At 36.2% G+C, this 15,656-nt stretch overlaps 1 protein-coding gene across 2 annotated transcripts in view; it reads left to right on the plus strand.

Moving 5' to 3' along the window:
• NR2C1 (nuclear receptor subfamily 2 group C member 1) overlaps positions 1-15,656 on the plus strand; it is an 87,245-nt gene that overhangs the window by 52,793 nt on the left and 18,796 nt on the right. For both annotated transcript variants that reach the window (XM_003771036.3, XM_031939195.1), the window contains exons 6-9: positions 3,309-3,456; positions 3,557-3,647; positions 7,385-7,569; positions 9,089-9,254. In XM_003771036.3, coding sequence (XP_003771084.1) covers positions 3,309-3,456; positions 3,557-3,647; positions 7,385-7,569; positions 9,089-9,254 — 590 coding nt within the window. The remainder of the gene's footprint in view (positions 1-3,308; positions 3,457-3,556; positions 3,648-7,384; positions 7,570-9,088; positions 9,255-15,656) is intronic.

The following is a 15,656-nucleotide window of genomic DNA, read 5'->3' on the forward strand; positions in this document are numbered from 1 at the left end:
AGGTGCTTGAGAAATATTTGATGAATTGAATTTATTGACTTTGCAAATGTAAACAGGGACTAAAATCCTAACTGTGTGACTGTTAGATATGTTTGTTATCCTGAATGCTGATTAAAAGATAAATGGTAATCATTAATTTTTTAAAAATAGCATTTTGTAAATATTGGAATTGCTCATAAACGTGTATTTATTGCTTTTGATTTGTTCCTGTCACATAAATGGAAAGTTTTTTAAAATGAGGGGGAAACTGGTCAAACATTTAAGTTACTTGTCAGAAATTTCCCATTGTTCAAAGAAAAGGTTTTGGGGATCCTAGAATTTTGGATTAGGAAGGAACTTTAAATCATCTAATTCAACCTCCTAGCTCAGACAGTAAGTTCTCTATAATATTTCTATTAGGCAACCATCTAGAGGACATTTTCTGTTTAGGAGGAATCCAAGGGAACACTTTACATTCTGAGATCACCCTGAGTTTCCGAATTTATATATACATAGAAAGTCATAGAATGGTGGAATTGAAAGAGACCTAAGCAATTGTCTAATGTGTCCTCGTTTAAGAGCTACTGAAGCCTAAACGGGTGAAGTGCTTTGCCTAAAATCATACAAATAATAAGAAGAAATTTTCTGAATCCTGGCAGAACACATTGCATTGTCTACCATATTTGGTTTAATAGGTCACATTATCCTCCCTGTCAAAGACTCCCAAGCAGACCACATACCCATATATTCTTTATGTAGCCAAAAATCTTTCTTCTGCTTTCATCCATTGGTCATAACTCTGCCCTCTGGCACTAAGCAGAATAAATCTTCTTTTTCAACATGTCAGTTTTTTTAATACAGAAGACAGTTTTCCTGTCATTGTTTCTCCTTCCCCAAATCTATACAAATCTTAGTTTCTTGTAACTAATAGCATCTTTAGTTCCTTCCATCTAATCTTTAGGATTCTCCTTAATTTTGAAACTCCTCTCTACCCTTTAACTTTTCCTTGGTTATTCCAAGCTTCTTGCTCTGATTGACATGTGGTTTCTGCATATAAATAGAATAGTTCTTGAAATTCCTTTAAACTGCAAAGTCCTTGAGGGCAAGGACCAAGTCATATTTGTGTCCCTTAGCTCCTAACGGTGATATATACAAAGGGTCAATCAGTTTTATTTATTGAAGTTCCTACTATATATTAAGTGTGGGAATACAAAGACAAAACCAAACTGTCCCTGTCCTCCAGGAGCCAGCATTCCTATGGAGGAGATAACATGTAGATTTAAGGTATCCACCACATTGATAGAGGCTCATCTTGGGGCCCAGAGGAAGCACTAGCTGAGGAGAAGCTCAGAAGGGCCCCATGAAGAGGAGAACTAGAGTTCAATTTTGCAGGAAGCCAGGGATACCTCCAGGCAGATGGAGGAGGGACAGCATCCTAATGGAGGCTATTCCTTTTCTCTCTCCCCATTTCTCTCCTGACCCCAGAGGTTGTCCTTCATTCTGGAAGAGGACTCTGATATCAGGGAAGTGATGCCATGACATATGAGTGGTTTGGACTTAAGTGTCCAAGAACTTAAGGGTCTTGTGCAAGGTCATCTGCCTCACTTTTCCCTCCAGAGCCTCTTGGGTCCACTGGCCAGATAGAGATCAGGACAACTGGAGATGGCCCTGGATGAAATGGGAGACCTTGGCCTTCCTCGGGTCCAAGAGAAGAGTTTCTTTGTGCTATCCCATTATCTTTCCCAAATTATTTTTCTGTGCTAGCACCTTCCAGGTCAATGCTATCATGTTGTCCCATCCAGTTTGATTTTTTTTTTTTTTTATTTCAGTGATGCTTCACTTCTAGGTCTCTTGCCCATCTTCTTCAGTGACTAGCACCTGACTCAGTCTTGCCTAATCTGAATTGGGCCATCTTCCTTGGGGACTTCAGGATTCATCTTGTCAAGGAACCCTTTGCAAACCCTAGGCCTCATCACTCCTCCTACTTACCCAGCTCTTGGACCTGCTTTGACGTCTTCTGTCTCCTTAGCATATGTAACTTTACTTATCTTTTTTCCTTCTCTCTCAATATTCAACCTTTTCTTTATAATTTGGCCTCTGGCCCTTGGGCACCCCACCTTATTTCCTAATCTGTGTCACCAAATCACTTCAGTTGCCTTTATGCCTAATTTTGATCCCCTGGTTTTCAATTTGGTCTTTTACTAGCAGCTATTCAAGAATGCCATCCTTCCCCACTTGTCAACTTTTCCTTCATTAGTACTCAGCCTTAGGTAAGTCAGCCATCTGATTCCCCTGTTTCTGAGAGTAAGCATCACTGGAAAATAGTTTCAAAATCATACTAATTTCAACCATCATGAATTTAGTTACAGCACCTCAACAACTTTGTTAAGTCATTATTTCTTGATCCTCTTTTATTCCTCATAGAAATAATCCAAATCTTTTCATGTCTTTTCAAATCCCCAATCTTTGCTTTAGCCCCATCTTTAAAGCAAATGATGCTTCTGCCTACTTCATGGAGAAGCTAGGGGCCATTTAACCTGATTTGTCTTGTTTCTTCTCTATCTCGATACTGATCATCATTTTCCCCCATCTCTTCCTCTGCCTCCCTTTGCCTATTCCATACTAAGGCTAATTCATCTTGTAGTTTTAATCATGCTGCTCCATCTTATTTCCCCTAGAAGCTCACTACATCAGTCATCCTCCTCTAGTCTATCTTGAATTCTCCCTTGTCCTCTCTCTTGACTTTTGCTGGAACTACTATCCCATGTCTCTTCTCCCTTTTATTGGTAAATATATTGAAGAAAACCAAACCACTCCTTGTCTTGTCTTCCATTCATTTCTCTGTTAAAAAATTGCTTCCTCCACACCCCTGCAAAGAAAGTTACTAGTGATTTCCATGTTATTAAATCCTTTTTTTTTCTGTCCTCATTCTGGACTCTACTGTGAGCATTTGGTGCTCTTGGTCACCTTCCCCCTTTTTTTTTTTTTTAATCTTTTAAATACCTTATCCTTCCTTGGCTTGGGTGGTAGGACTCCTTCCTGCTTCTCCCAGCTCCCAGATTGCTTCTTTTCTACCTCCTTATTCAAATTCTTCTTTCCCCTCTCTCTCATGTTTTCAGATGAAATTGGTATGTTAGAGTAAATTTTTTGTAAGATAGCTTTGTTGCATAAAGGGGGAGATAATTGAAGTGAATTTCTTATGTTTTGGGGTTCTCTGTTAGTTTCATATATGCTAATTGTTTCCTCTATTTTGACCATCTCTTCTGCACTTATAATTTCAGAAGTTCTCAGTGGTGATATAATTGTTTAATTCCCCCCCCCCCCCCCAGCTGTACAGTGTGAAAGGAAACCTATTGAAGTATCAAGAGAAAAATCTTCCAATTGTGCAGCTTCAACAGAAAAAATTTACATCCGAAAAGATATCCGAAGTCCATTGGCTGCAACTCCAACTTTTGTAACAGATAATGAAACAACCAGGTATGGTATGGTACGGTGTGAAAGCCTGTACACGTGAAATCGTTTTTGCTTGTCTTTCCTCTCATAGTAAAGGAGCTGATGTGCCTGTTTGTTACACCAGGTCTGCGGGGCTGCTGGATTCTGGAATGTTTGTGAATATTCATCAGTCTGGAATCAAATCAGAGTCAGCCATGCTGATGACCCCTGATAAGGTGAGTAGGTAACTACTCGAGACTAAATTAGAGTTATTGTCTAAAGTTTTGAGAATTTTCCATTACTTTTGTATCTTGGCATCAGTTTCTCCAGGAGGCTTGGTCTTAGATCATTGGTCAGTCAACAGGCATTTATTAAGTCCTCATTCTGTGCCAGGAACTATGTTAGACTTTGGAGATACAGATACAAAGAACTGAACAATCTCTGTTCTCAGGGAGCTTTCCTTCTAATGGAGAAACAGAATAAATATAAAAGGAATAAATACATGGCCATTAATTAGAAAATACCTTTAGGGGAAGGGCATCAGCACTTAAGGCTTTTGCAAAAACTTCTTTGAGAAGATAGTATTTAAGCTGTGCCTTGAAGCAAGAAATCCTGGGATCAAGGTGAGGAGAACCTTGTGTTCCAGGCCTGGGAGATTGGCAGGTGTAAAGGCATGGAGACCTGAGAGGGGAGGGGCTGTCAGTCACATGGGAAAGTAGAGTGAATGAATAAAGTGTGTATCAAGCTCTTAAGCACAGAACTCTGTGCCAAGCTTTGGGATTACAAATCAGAAAGCTGGGCAGTCCCTGCTCTTCCCGAGTCCACACTTAGTAAGAGAGAAAACCCCTGGACGGTTTCAGCTGCAGGTCAGACAAAAAGGTTCCATGGTCCTTTAGTGCAGCAGCCAAGCCAGGAGTCCTGCCTCTTTAGGGGCCTCTCCACTGATAAAATCCTATTACTTTGTGATGTTGAGCTATTTGACAGAGCTGAGGACTGGTGATAGAACTTTTGTCTTTTTGAATCTGGAATGGTTGCTGCTATAGCTTGAGAGGAACCAGTGCCAGGCTGTGTCTGTACCTGGCCCGCTTCTCAGGATGATGGCTGAGGGTGGTGCACTGGAAGCTTTCCTTTTCCCAAGGCTCTTGGACTTAGGGTCTGAGGGGAGATAGTGATTATGGCCATGGTGATTTGACTTGTCTGGTCCATGCTGCTTGCCCCTGTCTCTCCCTCAGGCTACTTCGATGTTTCCTTGAGACAAGTTTGCCTGCCTTGTGCATGGCCGTTGTCATACTCAGAAGCCTGACTTGGTTGGGTCCCTGAGTGTGTGAAGAGAAGTAATAAGAAACAAGTGTGGAAAGAGAAATTAGGGCCTGGTTGTGAAGGGATTTAAGAGTTAAATAGAATTCATTTTTGATCTCAGTGGCATAATGGAACCATTGGAGTTCATGACTCTTAACTCATACAGCAACACCCTGATTCACTTCATCTTGCTTTTTTGCCTGGATGCTTCCTCTAGCCTTCTCATCAGACTTCTCTCTTCCATTTTATCTTCTTCCCAACTCAAACTTAAACTATGATGTGATTTTCTCAAAACCCAAGGCGGGCAATATTGTGTTTCCTTGTTGCCTCTAAAATAAAATATAGACTCCTGAATTTGGCAACAAATGGTTTTCATAGATTTCCTTCAACCTACCCCTTCCATTTTTCCTTTACATTACTCCCCTTCTCTTCATGTACTCTACATTTTCCCCAAATTCCTTTTCCATGTGGTTTCACAGGCTTTCACACCATGCACAGAACATCCTTCCAATTCATTTCTACATCCAAGAAACTTTATTTTCCTTTAGATCTAAAGTTCAGGTATCATCTTCCAAGGGAAGCCTTTCCTCATTGGCTCTCCCTCCTCAAATAATGTATTTATATGCTTAAATGTTGTATTCCATATGTAGAATACAATCTTCTTGAGGACAGGCTCTTTCTCATTTTGTTTTTGTAGCTCCAGCACCTAGCACAAAGTAAGTGCTTAATAAATAAATGCTTGTTTTCAGTGAATGGATTCTCTAACTGGGTAATAGAAATGTTTGTTACTCCACAAGAGAAGTTTTCATTTCAATTAGAAAGTGGAAACATTTGTTATGAATGTTCTTTTTGCATTTTTTATCGTTATTAAGAGTGCTGCCATGCTTTATAATTACCAGTATTTCAAGTAGAAAGATTCTTGGAATGTGAAATAACTATTTATATTGCTTATTACAAAATACCAAGCAATAGTGACAGTTGAATAAGGAATGAAAATGAAATTTGGATGTGATTTGGATGTTGACTGCAGTTTTAAAAGAATGACTGCAAGATTCATTTTCTAAGACTTTGAGGAGACCAAAAGAGAAAAGTAAAATGAACCAAATTGTTAAAGCTAGGCATAAATCTTTTTTAAAGGCAATATGAATTGTTAAGCTGGTTAGAAAATGAGCTTGGGAGGGCTAAGATTTTAAGATGCCAATCACTGAAAGTTTATTTCTTTAAGTAGTGATTAGGCAAATAAATCCTTGTTCATTGGGCATCTTCACATATATGTTAGAATTAAAAAATGATTGTACCCAAATACAATCAAAAGCTACCTCCTCCTAAGAATCTTTGACAGCAATAACTTGAAAATTCAACATAAAAATATATTATATACAAGAACTCTGTTCAGTAGAAATAAGTTGAGCACTCCTGAATCTTAGATTAGGGAATCAGAATTTTTCTCTTAGATAAATAAGAAATCCCAAACTCTTTGACTACCAAGCCTAAGATATGATTTACAATCAGTCTGGTAGTTTTTTAGTAGAAATTGAAAAGTAATTATTCCTTCATTAATAGACCCTTTGTTTTTCAAGGGTTGTGTCTCCTCTTCCCCCCCCCCCCCCCCCCCAACCCGGCAATTTCCTTCACCTAAACACACACAGTCCTCCTCCCCCACAGACACCCACCCACACATATACATAGAGCAATCCACTGTCATTTTCAGTCTGTAAGTAAACTTTTTTATTTTCATTGTAAGAGGACTTTTCTCATAAAATGTATATTGGGCATTTTTACCATGTGGAAGACAGATTTGCATAGGAGAGGGACATGATGGCCATTTTCAGGTAAGATCATAAATTAAATCTGGAAGGGATCTCAGAGATTTGTCTCAGAGTCTCCTAATTTGATAGATCAGAAAATGGGACTCCAGAATGGTTGAACATTTCACCCAAGGTTACAGAAATAGTGAATTTCACAGAACCAGCATTTAAACCCATGACATCAGACTCTAATCTCATTGCCTTTTTCATTCCTCAGAAACTGGCATGTAGAAGTGAGATAAGCCCTGTTTTTCTTCTTGGTTCCAGAAAGCAGAACTAAGACAATAGAATTCTATTTCTGTTTGGTGTAGAAAAACCTTTACTATCTAAAAGTTAATTGGACTTCCTGAGAAGGGAGCAGACTTCTTTCCCTCTGCTTAAAGGTCTTCAAGAAAAGTTCGGATTATTTCTTATCAGCTGTATGGATTCTTGTGCAGGTATGAATTGGACTGGATAGCTCCTGGCATCTGTGGCAGCCTTGGAACTTGGAACCCCATTTCTGACATTAAGAGTGATAGGACTTTAAGGAAGACACTTAACTTCATCTATAAAATAGATATTAAAATATTCATGCTTAACTACCTCACAAGTTATTCTGGAAGAAGCACTTTATAAAATGTCAGCAATATTACAATTCTAAGATTCTGGGATGGTTTCTGGGTTTTACTCTCATCCATTGAGATGAATTATGTGCAAGTACTTCTAACTTTGGGGCTGTTGTTTTTAATTTAGATTTTACGTTCATTAACCTACTATGTTTCTCTATATTTTAGAAGCTACACTTGTATATTTCAGACGTTGAAATTCATGAATGCCAGGAAGAGGAGGTTACTAATATATATTATTTCCTTTTGATTTTTTTAAAGGTTGAATCGTGTCAGGGAGATTTAAGTACTTTGGCCAGTGTGGTAACATCATTAGCAAATCTTGGCAAAACAAAGGACATTTCACAAAGTAGCCCTGAGCTCTCAATGATTGAAAGCTTAAGTAATGGAGACACATCGTTATCAGACATTCAGCATGAGATGCAGAGCAGCAGCGACGTGACAAGGTAAAGCTTCTGTTGGACCACTAAAGGAAAAATAACACTATTTGATATATTTTCAGCAAGAATCATATAAGTTTCATTTTATAAAATGTACACAAGGAAACAATATAGTCTGTTCAGAAAGATTTGTGAAGATTATACATGTATCTAGCATATGAGGAACATTGAGCATTTAGAGAAAAATTTCATGTTATACAGTATAGTCAAATATAACAATTTTTTTCACTAGATAATGATAGTAAAATGAATATGTGAGAAACATTGGAAAAACCTTAAGAGTTGTTTTACTTTTCCCAGGGGGATAATTAGTTCTAGTCTTTTAGAACATTTGATTAACCATATCATTTTGTCCATATGTCTATGTTAAAAGGAAAGTAATCATAATATCATAGATTTAGACCTGGAAGGGACCTCAGAAGCCATCAAGTCCAACCTCCTCGTTTTACAGAGGAGAAAATTGAGATTCAGAGTAGTGAAGGACTATCCCAAGGTCACATTAATAGTAGGGACACATTCAGAATTTAAACCAAAATCTCAGCTCCTAAGGCCAATTTTCTTTTCTGTCATGTCTGGAAATGTTTATTGTCTCTTGACACTGTAGAGTAAAATGTTTTTCCATGAAGTTTTCATTTATCATCTTTTTTGGGGGGAAGAAAGGACTAGTTTAAAAAAACTAACAAACAGTATTTTTCCAGGTTATGAATAACACTACAAAATCTTTCAAATTTATTTTCCATCTATTTTTGAAAATTACTTTTTAAAAAATCTACCACTAAAGTCCAGTTTTTTACTTAAAAGTTCAAAGTCAATGTATAAGGTTTTAGAGAGCTAATTGGGGCTTTTTAATATCTCTCTCTGTATTATCTGAAATATTGATAAAACTATGGCTTAAGGTGCTTTAATGCAAATGTGACTGAATGAATTTCCTATTCCTAAAATATCTTTTCTAAAAAACTGTCTGGGCAATTGAGTGTCATGAGAAATTTAATCTGAAGAAAGGAATAATAGATAGCATTTTTCAAGTGCAATAATTTAGTTATTTGAAGGCAGTCATGTGAAGTAGTGATGAGCTGTATTGCATAGGGTATCAGGGACTAAAAATGTGACCATTGAATCAGTTTAGTAAAGCAAATTGAAGCTCAATGAAAAGGAACTTTCTTAAAAATTAGAGCTGTTCAAAAATGATATTATCATTATTATTAACTTTGCAATCTATAAAACATTTTATGTATCTTATCTTGACCCCAGGTTTTGAAGAATAACTTTTCCTTTAATTTATATTTCTTAAAAAGGCCTCAAAATTTTTGATGGTATTGTTAGCATATGTGTAGTTCACAAAAATGTGTCCTTATATATGAATTTTGCCTTTTTTGATGGTTGCCTAAAGAAAAATTGGCAGTTTTGCCCTAAGGTGCTATTTTTAAAATGATGCCATACTAAAGCTGTAGCATCTGAATTTTATATGTTTTTCTTTCTGTTATGGAATTTGGCATTGCTCACTACTTGAGATCTCTCATTGTAGGGCATTTGACACCCTTGCAAAAGCACTAAACCCAGGGGAGAGTGCAGCATGTCAGAGTTCAGTAGAGAGCATGGAAGCAAGCGTACACCTGATGGCTGGAGAGGCAAGCATGAATATCGTCGAAATAGAGGGACCACTTCTCAGCGATGCACATGTAGCTTTCAGGGTATTTGTCCCCCTTTTTTTTCCCCCTAAATTTACAATGTGTTCTTAATTATTCAGCCTCATTTTAAACCTTACCCAACTTCAAAGGTATTGTAGTTTTTTTTTTTTCTCCTCTTTTTGGAGTTAGTCAAACATTTCATAGTAGCAATGTCATATTTAAACAACATATCTGTTTATGGAGAGTTATCCCCTATAGCACATTCTGTTCATAAACAAGCTTATCAATAGTGCACTTACAATGGGGTTCCTATGCATGTGACCTTGTAAAAATTAAGTTTAGTACTTATTGGAACATGGAATGTTAACTACTTTGTATGTGTTGGCATTCATGTTCTAATGAAATGATAATTGCTTTTGTTCAATGGCTAGCTACTTCCTGAACTTTCAGGGAAAAATACATCCAAACCTAAGATATTTGGCTGTATAATAACTATAAAGAACATGATCTTCTATGTTATTCCAAGCAAAATTTAAACAACTCCTTTGATTAAATTTCTTAATAAATTTTATTCAGATTAAGTGCCTCTGAATACTGTTACAGAGGTTAAAAATAGCCACCATTTCTGTGAATACTTAATTTTTTAGATCCTTCAGAATTCTGGAACCTTTTTAGTTAGGAGGAAATGAGGATACATTTATGGTGACTTGCTGTCAACAGTTTTAAAACTCATAACTGAAGAAGAAATATAGGGATAGAAAATATTTCATCTAGTGTGAGTTTTTTTTTTTAAGCGATTAGCTTTCTTTTTTTAGTTTTTTTTTATTCTAATAGCTTTTTATTTTTCAAAATACATGTAAAGATAGTTTTCAACATTCACCCTTGTAAAACCTTGTGTTCCAAATTTTTCTTCCTTTCTCATTTCCTCCTCCCTCCCCTAGACAGCAACTAGTCTAATGTAGGTTAAACATGTACAATTCTTCTAAACATATTTCCACATTAATCATGCTGCTGAAGAAAAATCAGGTGATCAGTTTTCTTAATTGATGCTTTAGATTGAAGCTTTAAGTTCCTTTTAATATCTCTCAATCCTAGTTCTACTGCCAAGTATCTTACTGCTTCAGTCTTATATGTCTAGCTTAGATTAACCTTAACTCCATTTTCCAGGTGTATTATTGGAAGGAATTAATAGTTCTTCACTTAATTTATTTTTTTTCTTTAATAATTACGGGATTTTCTAGAGGAGTCCTTAGAGTTTTTAGCTTCACAAATTAAAAAAAAAAAGCATTGTCTTCCAAACTCAACAGCTCTGCAAATGGACAAATGTAGGATTGTTCTACTTGGAGGCTAGTATTGTCATGATCAGAATATACCATTGGCTTAGACGTGAGTGTTTCCCTGAAATATTTGCTTGTAGCAATTCTTTTTTTTCTTTTTTTTTCCCTGAGCGAGCCAATTGGGGTTAAGTGACTGCCCAGGGTCACCTAGTTAGGAAGTATTGTGTCTGAGGCCAAATTTGAACTGAGGTCCTCCTGACTTCAGGGCTGGTGCTCTATCTACTGCACCACCTAACTGAACTGCCCCACTTATAGCAATTCTAATCCATAATCTCTTAGATAAAACAAATTGCTAATCCAGTAGACATGATAGGATATGGTCTTTCTGCCTCTAGAGGTATCAGTTGAAACCTACAGAATATCCAACATTTTAGGGGAAAAAGTTTCCTTATAAAGAATAGCCCATGATCCTCTTCTTTCTATAGTAAGGGTTTTCCCTCCTCCCTCCCTCCTTGTTGTACCATTTAGAAAAAGGTTTACTATTTGAAAACTCTTTTGTTAAACTTTTTTTTCATTCTAAAATATTTTTGTTGAAACAGGCAATTTCTCTCCACATTTGTCTTAAGCAGTTTTAAGGCTTGATTGACCTGGTCCGACCTAATTTCTTTTCTGCCTAAAACTCTAAACTGAAGAACCTTCAATTTTAGGAAACCTAGCATCCTCTATTTGCTCTCCTCCTTTCTCCATCACTGACACAGGTGCTACTTCCATGTTCTCTCTCTTTTTTTTTTCCCTTTCTTTTTTCTTTTCTTTTCTTTTTTCTTTTTTTTTTTTTTTAAAGAAATTAACTTATGGAATAAAACAACCATAATACAAGAAAGAAGGTGATCATATATAAAACTGCAAATCTATTATGCAGTACTTGGTATTCTTTCAAATATACAATAAAATTATTGTGTAAATTATTTTTCTTTTCTTCCTTTCCACTCTTCTTCCCCTCTCCCTCCCTCCCCCGATGAGTCCCATTAGACACAAATTTATTCTACACATTCTTTTCTTTATTGATTCTTTGAATTCAGATAGGGTCTTTCTTCATGTGTGCTCTGTAAATTAACTTCAGTGTTCAGTAGACAAAATAATTTATTCACTCAAAAGTTTTTAAAACAATATTGCTCTTTCTGTGTACATCATTCTCTTGGTTCTTTCTGCTCATTTCCCTCTTAATTTTTTCATGCAAATCTCAACATGTTTTTCTAAAATCATGGACTTTATCATTTCTAGTACAGTAATATTCCATCACTATCATCATATTCCAGAACTTGTTCAGCTGTTCCCAGATTGATGGACATTGCTGCAATTTCCACTTCTTTGCCACAACAAAAAGAGTTGCTATAAATATTTTAGAATATACAAGTTCTTTTCCTTTTACCTTAGCCATGTTTGGAAATTAATCAGTGATATTGCTGGGGCAGAGGATATTGATAGGTTAAGGCAATCTATCTTTCTTGTACTTTAGATGTAGATTTGTTTCTAAGATTTACACATGTTCGTGAGCATATAACAAGGAACTTATTTCTTGTATTTCCCTATTGAATTCCTCTAACTCCACACTTAAGAGTAATACTTTGTAGTTTTAGATCCCATCAGGTTTCCATGTCTTCATTAACCACACCCTGATATTAGATATTCTAGGTCATTTGAAAATCTACCTTTATTTCTCCATTAGTTCTCCCAATGATTGAGGGATGAAGACTATTTGTTGTGTGGGGTTTTTTTTTTTTTTTGTTTGTTTGTTTGTTTTGTTTTGTTTTACTAGTAATGAAACATTTTATCTCTATTGGAGATAGAGGCAACAAAATAGAGCAAGAGGGCACTGAACTTGGAGTCAGAAAGACTGGTGGGAAATCCCACTTCAGACATTAGCTGTGTGACACTGGGCGAGTCTCTTACATTTTCTGTGCTTCTCTTTCCTTGTCTGTAAAATAAGGAGGCTGGACTTGACCTCCTCCAGAGTCCCTTACAGTTAGAGACTGTTACCCCATCCCATGGGGTCACTTTAGTGTCATGATCCTTAGGGCCCACAGAGAGCAGATGATTAAGATCTAAGGCCTACAATTCTGAAACGGTAGCTTCAGACAAAAGTTGGAGAGCAGAATGTTCAGAAAAGAAACAGTATTTTTTTTTGTTTTTCCTATGAATTTTCTTTAATATAGCCTCCTATATTTTTCCATTCCCTTTTTATAACATTCTCATTGCACTCTTTACTGCAACTTTGTGAGGTTGGATAGTTTGTTGTTCACAATTTCAGAGAAGTAATTGGAGACACAGGGTGTCAGATTATATATGGGTGGTCAGATTATATAAGGCTGGCTTTCAGCAGCATTTTTATGCTTATTCTTGTCTTTAAAGAGAATGGGGAGGTTGTAGAAACAAATGGGAACATCTGTAAATTAGAAATAAAACTTTATGGTTTGGGGTAAAAAAAAAATCTCCTCTTAAAAGGATTAAAGCAAACCAGATGGACTTTTTCCTAGTTTTTTCATTCATTTATGAAAAATTTAAACCAAGTTTAAAAATGGTTTTTCCTTTTTCAATTTGGAAAACTTTCATTTAAATGTTAATTTAGGGCCATAAACTTGAAGATAGGAAAACCCACTTAGACATCTGAAGAACTTGGCATCTTTTCTCCATTAAAGACATGTCCCATGGCTTTTATTTCATCTCCAGCCAAAATGACTTTGCTCACTTGAAAGACAGAGATGTCACACTTTAAGCAAACCTAGCTTGTAAAACTGGTTAGCTAGTGGATAAGTCCTTGTTTATAAAAGGAAAATGGAGTCCTTCTAAATTTCTGGCCTTTGGAATGCATCTAAAATACACAAGTTTTACAAAACTAGGTTATAGTCTGTTTAAAACAAGAAAGATGTCATACCTGTATTGTTGCACTTAGTCATCTCTCATGGCTTACCTCCTCAATTTCCAAGCCTGTCTTTTACTTCACAAAATTTAGGTGTGTTATATAAAATAATTGTTTCCTATCTTCACTTTGAGGAGGTAAAATACCTCATACACAAGGAGGGAATTATTGTTTAAACTCATATATGCAAATGGTGGCATTATTAATCATGAGATAGAGATTTACTTCCATATATGTCATATACCATGCTATAGTCAAATAATTTTGACATGTTGCAAATACTATGGATTTGTTAAAAAGTAAATTAACCTGCACGCCAACCACAGGATTTTCTGGTTAAAACTAGCAATTTTTGGTAATTCCCCTCTTTTTTCCACTCGGTTGTGGAAAGTTCTGAACAGGTATGATGGTTCCCAATTTGTTATTCATATGCTTGCCTGCTGTTTTTTTCAAAATTGTCTCAAATAAATGAATTTCAGTGTTTTTCCTCAATATTTCTCCAGTATTAACTTTGGAGAGGTTTTGGATATATGAAATATGTTGAGTGCATTTGACCTTTTGGGTCATTGCTTTGTTTTGATGGGTAAAAGAGCCATGGCTAATATTGAACAAAGGCAGTAGGATTTCAACTTTCATATTCATTTTTAGCTTCATCATATTTCTGTTGAACCTTTAACTGAGAGTTCTTGTACAATCCGTCAACTGAGTAGGAAAGGACAATACATTAAAGACACTTCCCTGTGAATCAAAAAGTAGATAAGTAAAAGTTTAATGGGATGTGAAATTTTCTATATTGTATCTAAATGTCATTTTAGTTGAAATACAGAAAGGACTCAGTATTATGACCTTCATAAAGCAAATAAATGTTCATTGTGTAAGGATTTAAAAAATACAAATAAAAATGTTCAGTGTTCATTTTCATTGCGAATTTTATCAAATTTGGGAAAAGCTGCAGGTTCCAAAATAATGATCCCTCCAAGAAGCAAAGCCAATTGGCTCAGGCTTCTTCTCCCTTCTGCTGGTTTTTAACATCTCATTTAGGCTACTAGAATGTTGTAGATGGGCATTGGAAATTATTTAGTCCAGGTTCTTTATTTTATAGATGAGGGAACTCGGAACTAGACACAGATCTTACCCAGATCACAGAGCAAGAGCTAGAACCCAAATGTCCTGACTTTATTTTCTCTGTACCAAAAACAATTACTATATTTAAAATAAAAGCCTATATTTCAGAATGTTGTTAAGTTAAAAGAGTTTTTCCTACCCGATTATCTTACCCTAAGTAAATGTCAGAACTGAACTATTTATCCTTCCTTCTCTTCTTTATCCTCCTCATCCTCTCTGCCCCTGACCCCAGACTTGCTCTTAACCTCCAACTCTTGTTTTCAAAAGGGTTCCACTACTTTTCCTGCTCCCAAGACCACAAATTTGAATCAACTTTATTCCTTCTTCTTTGCTCCCCCTAACCAATCATTTGCTAAGTCCTTCAGTGGTATTTCTTATCCCTCTTCCTTCCGTCCTAACCACTACCCTACATCAGGCTGTCATTTCTTTTCACCTTTATCATTGTAGTAGCCTCAAAATTGGCTTTTCCTTCTTCACTACATCCTTCACACTGCAGTTTGAATAATCTTGTTTTACTAATACACCTTTCTGATTAACTCTTTTGTTTCAAAGACTTTGTGTATGTAGTTCCTAATTGCCTGTCAAATATAGTATCAAGTCCGGAACCTGGTCCTTTGGAATCCACCTTTTTGGCTTGATATTTTCCTGTACTCATGTCCCTCATTCTTGCCCTGTCCTCTTTGATTTCCATGCCTTTGTTCGTACTGTTCCCTATAAAAGCAATGCACTCTTTTCTCCCTTTCATCCCCGATTTAGATGCCACTTCCTCCCCTCACAAAAGTGAAATCTCAGTGTTTAAAATTTTCCATAGTACTTTCCCTAAGTCTGTCCTTTGTTACAACCTCTCCCTGAACTTGTTCTTCATAGAATTCTGAATACATGGCTTCCTTATCCCTTCTCCAATTCCTTTGTTAGTTACTTGAGAGCAGGGTCAGTGTTTTGTCTATACCTAGGAACTAGAACTTAATGGCCAATTTTGATAATGAGAAAAAGTTATTTCTAATAGCACTGCTTTACTTTGTTTAATTTGCCTTGATGAAAAGCCTCATTAAAATTTGTTGCTTGAGGCCTAGACCATGAAGCTATCTTAGAAATGGAAGGCCCTTGATTTGAAGCTTTCAGTCACTGTGCAGCAGAAAATGTATT

The sequence above is a fragment of the Sarcophilus harrisii genome, chromosome 5 (assembly GCF_902635505.1).
Source record: "Sarcophilus harrisii chromosome 5, mSarHar1.11, whole genome shotgun sequence".
In the NCBI taxonomy this organism is placed as follows: Eukaryota; Metazoa; Chordata; class Mammalia; order Dasyuromorphia; family Dasyuridae; genus Sarcophilus; species Sarcophilus harrisii.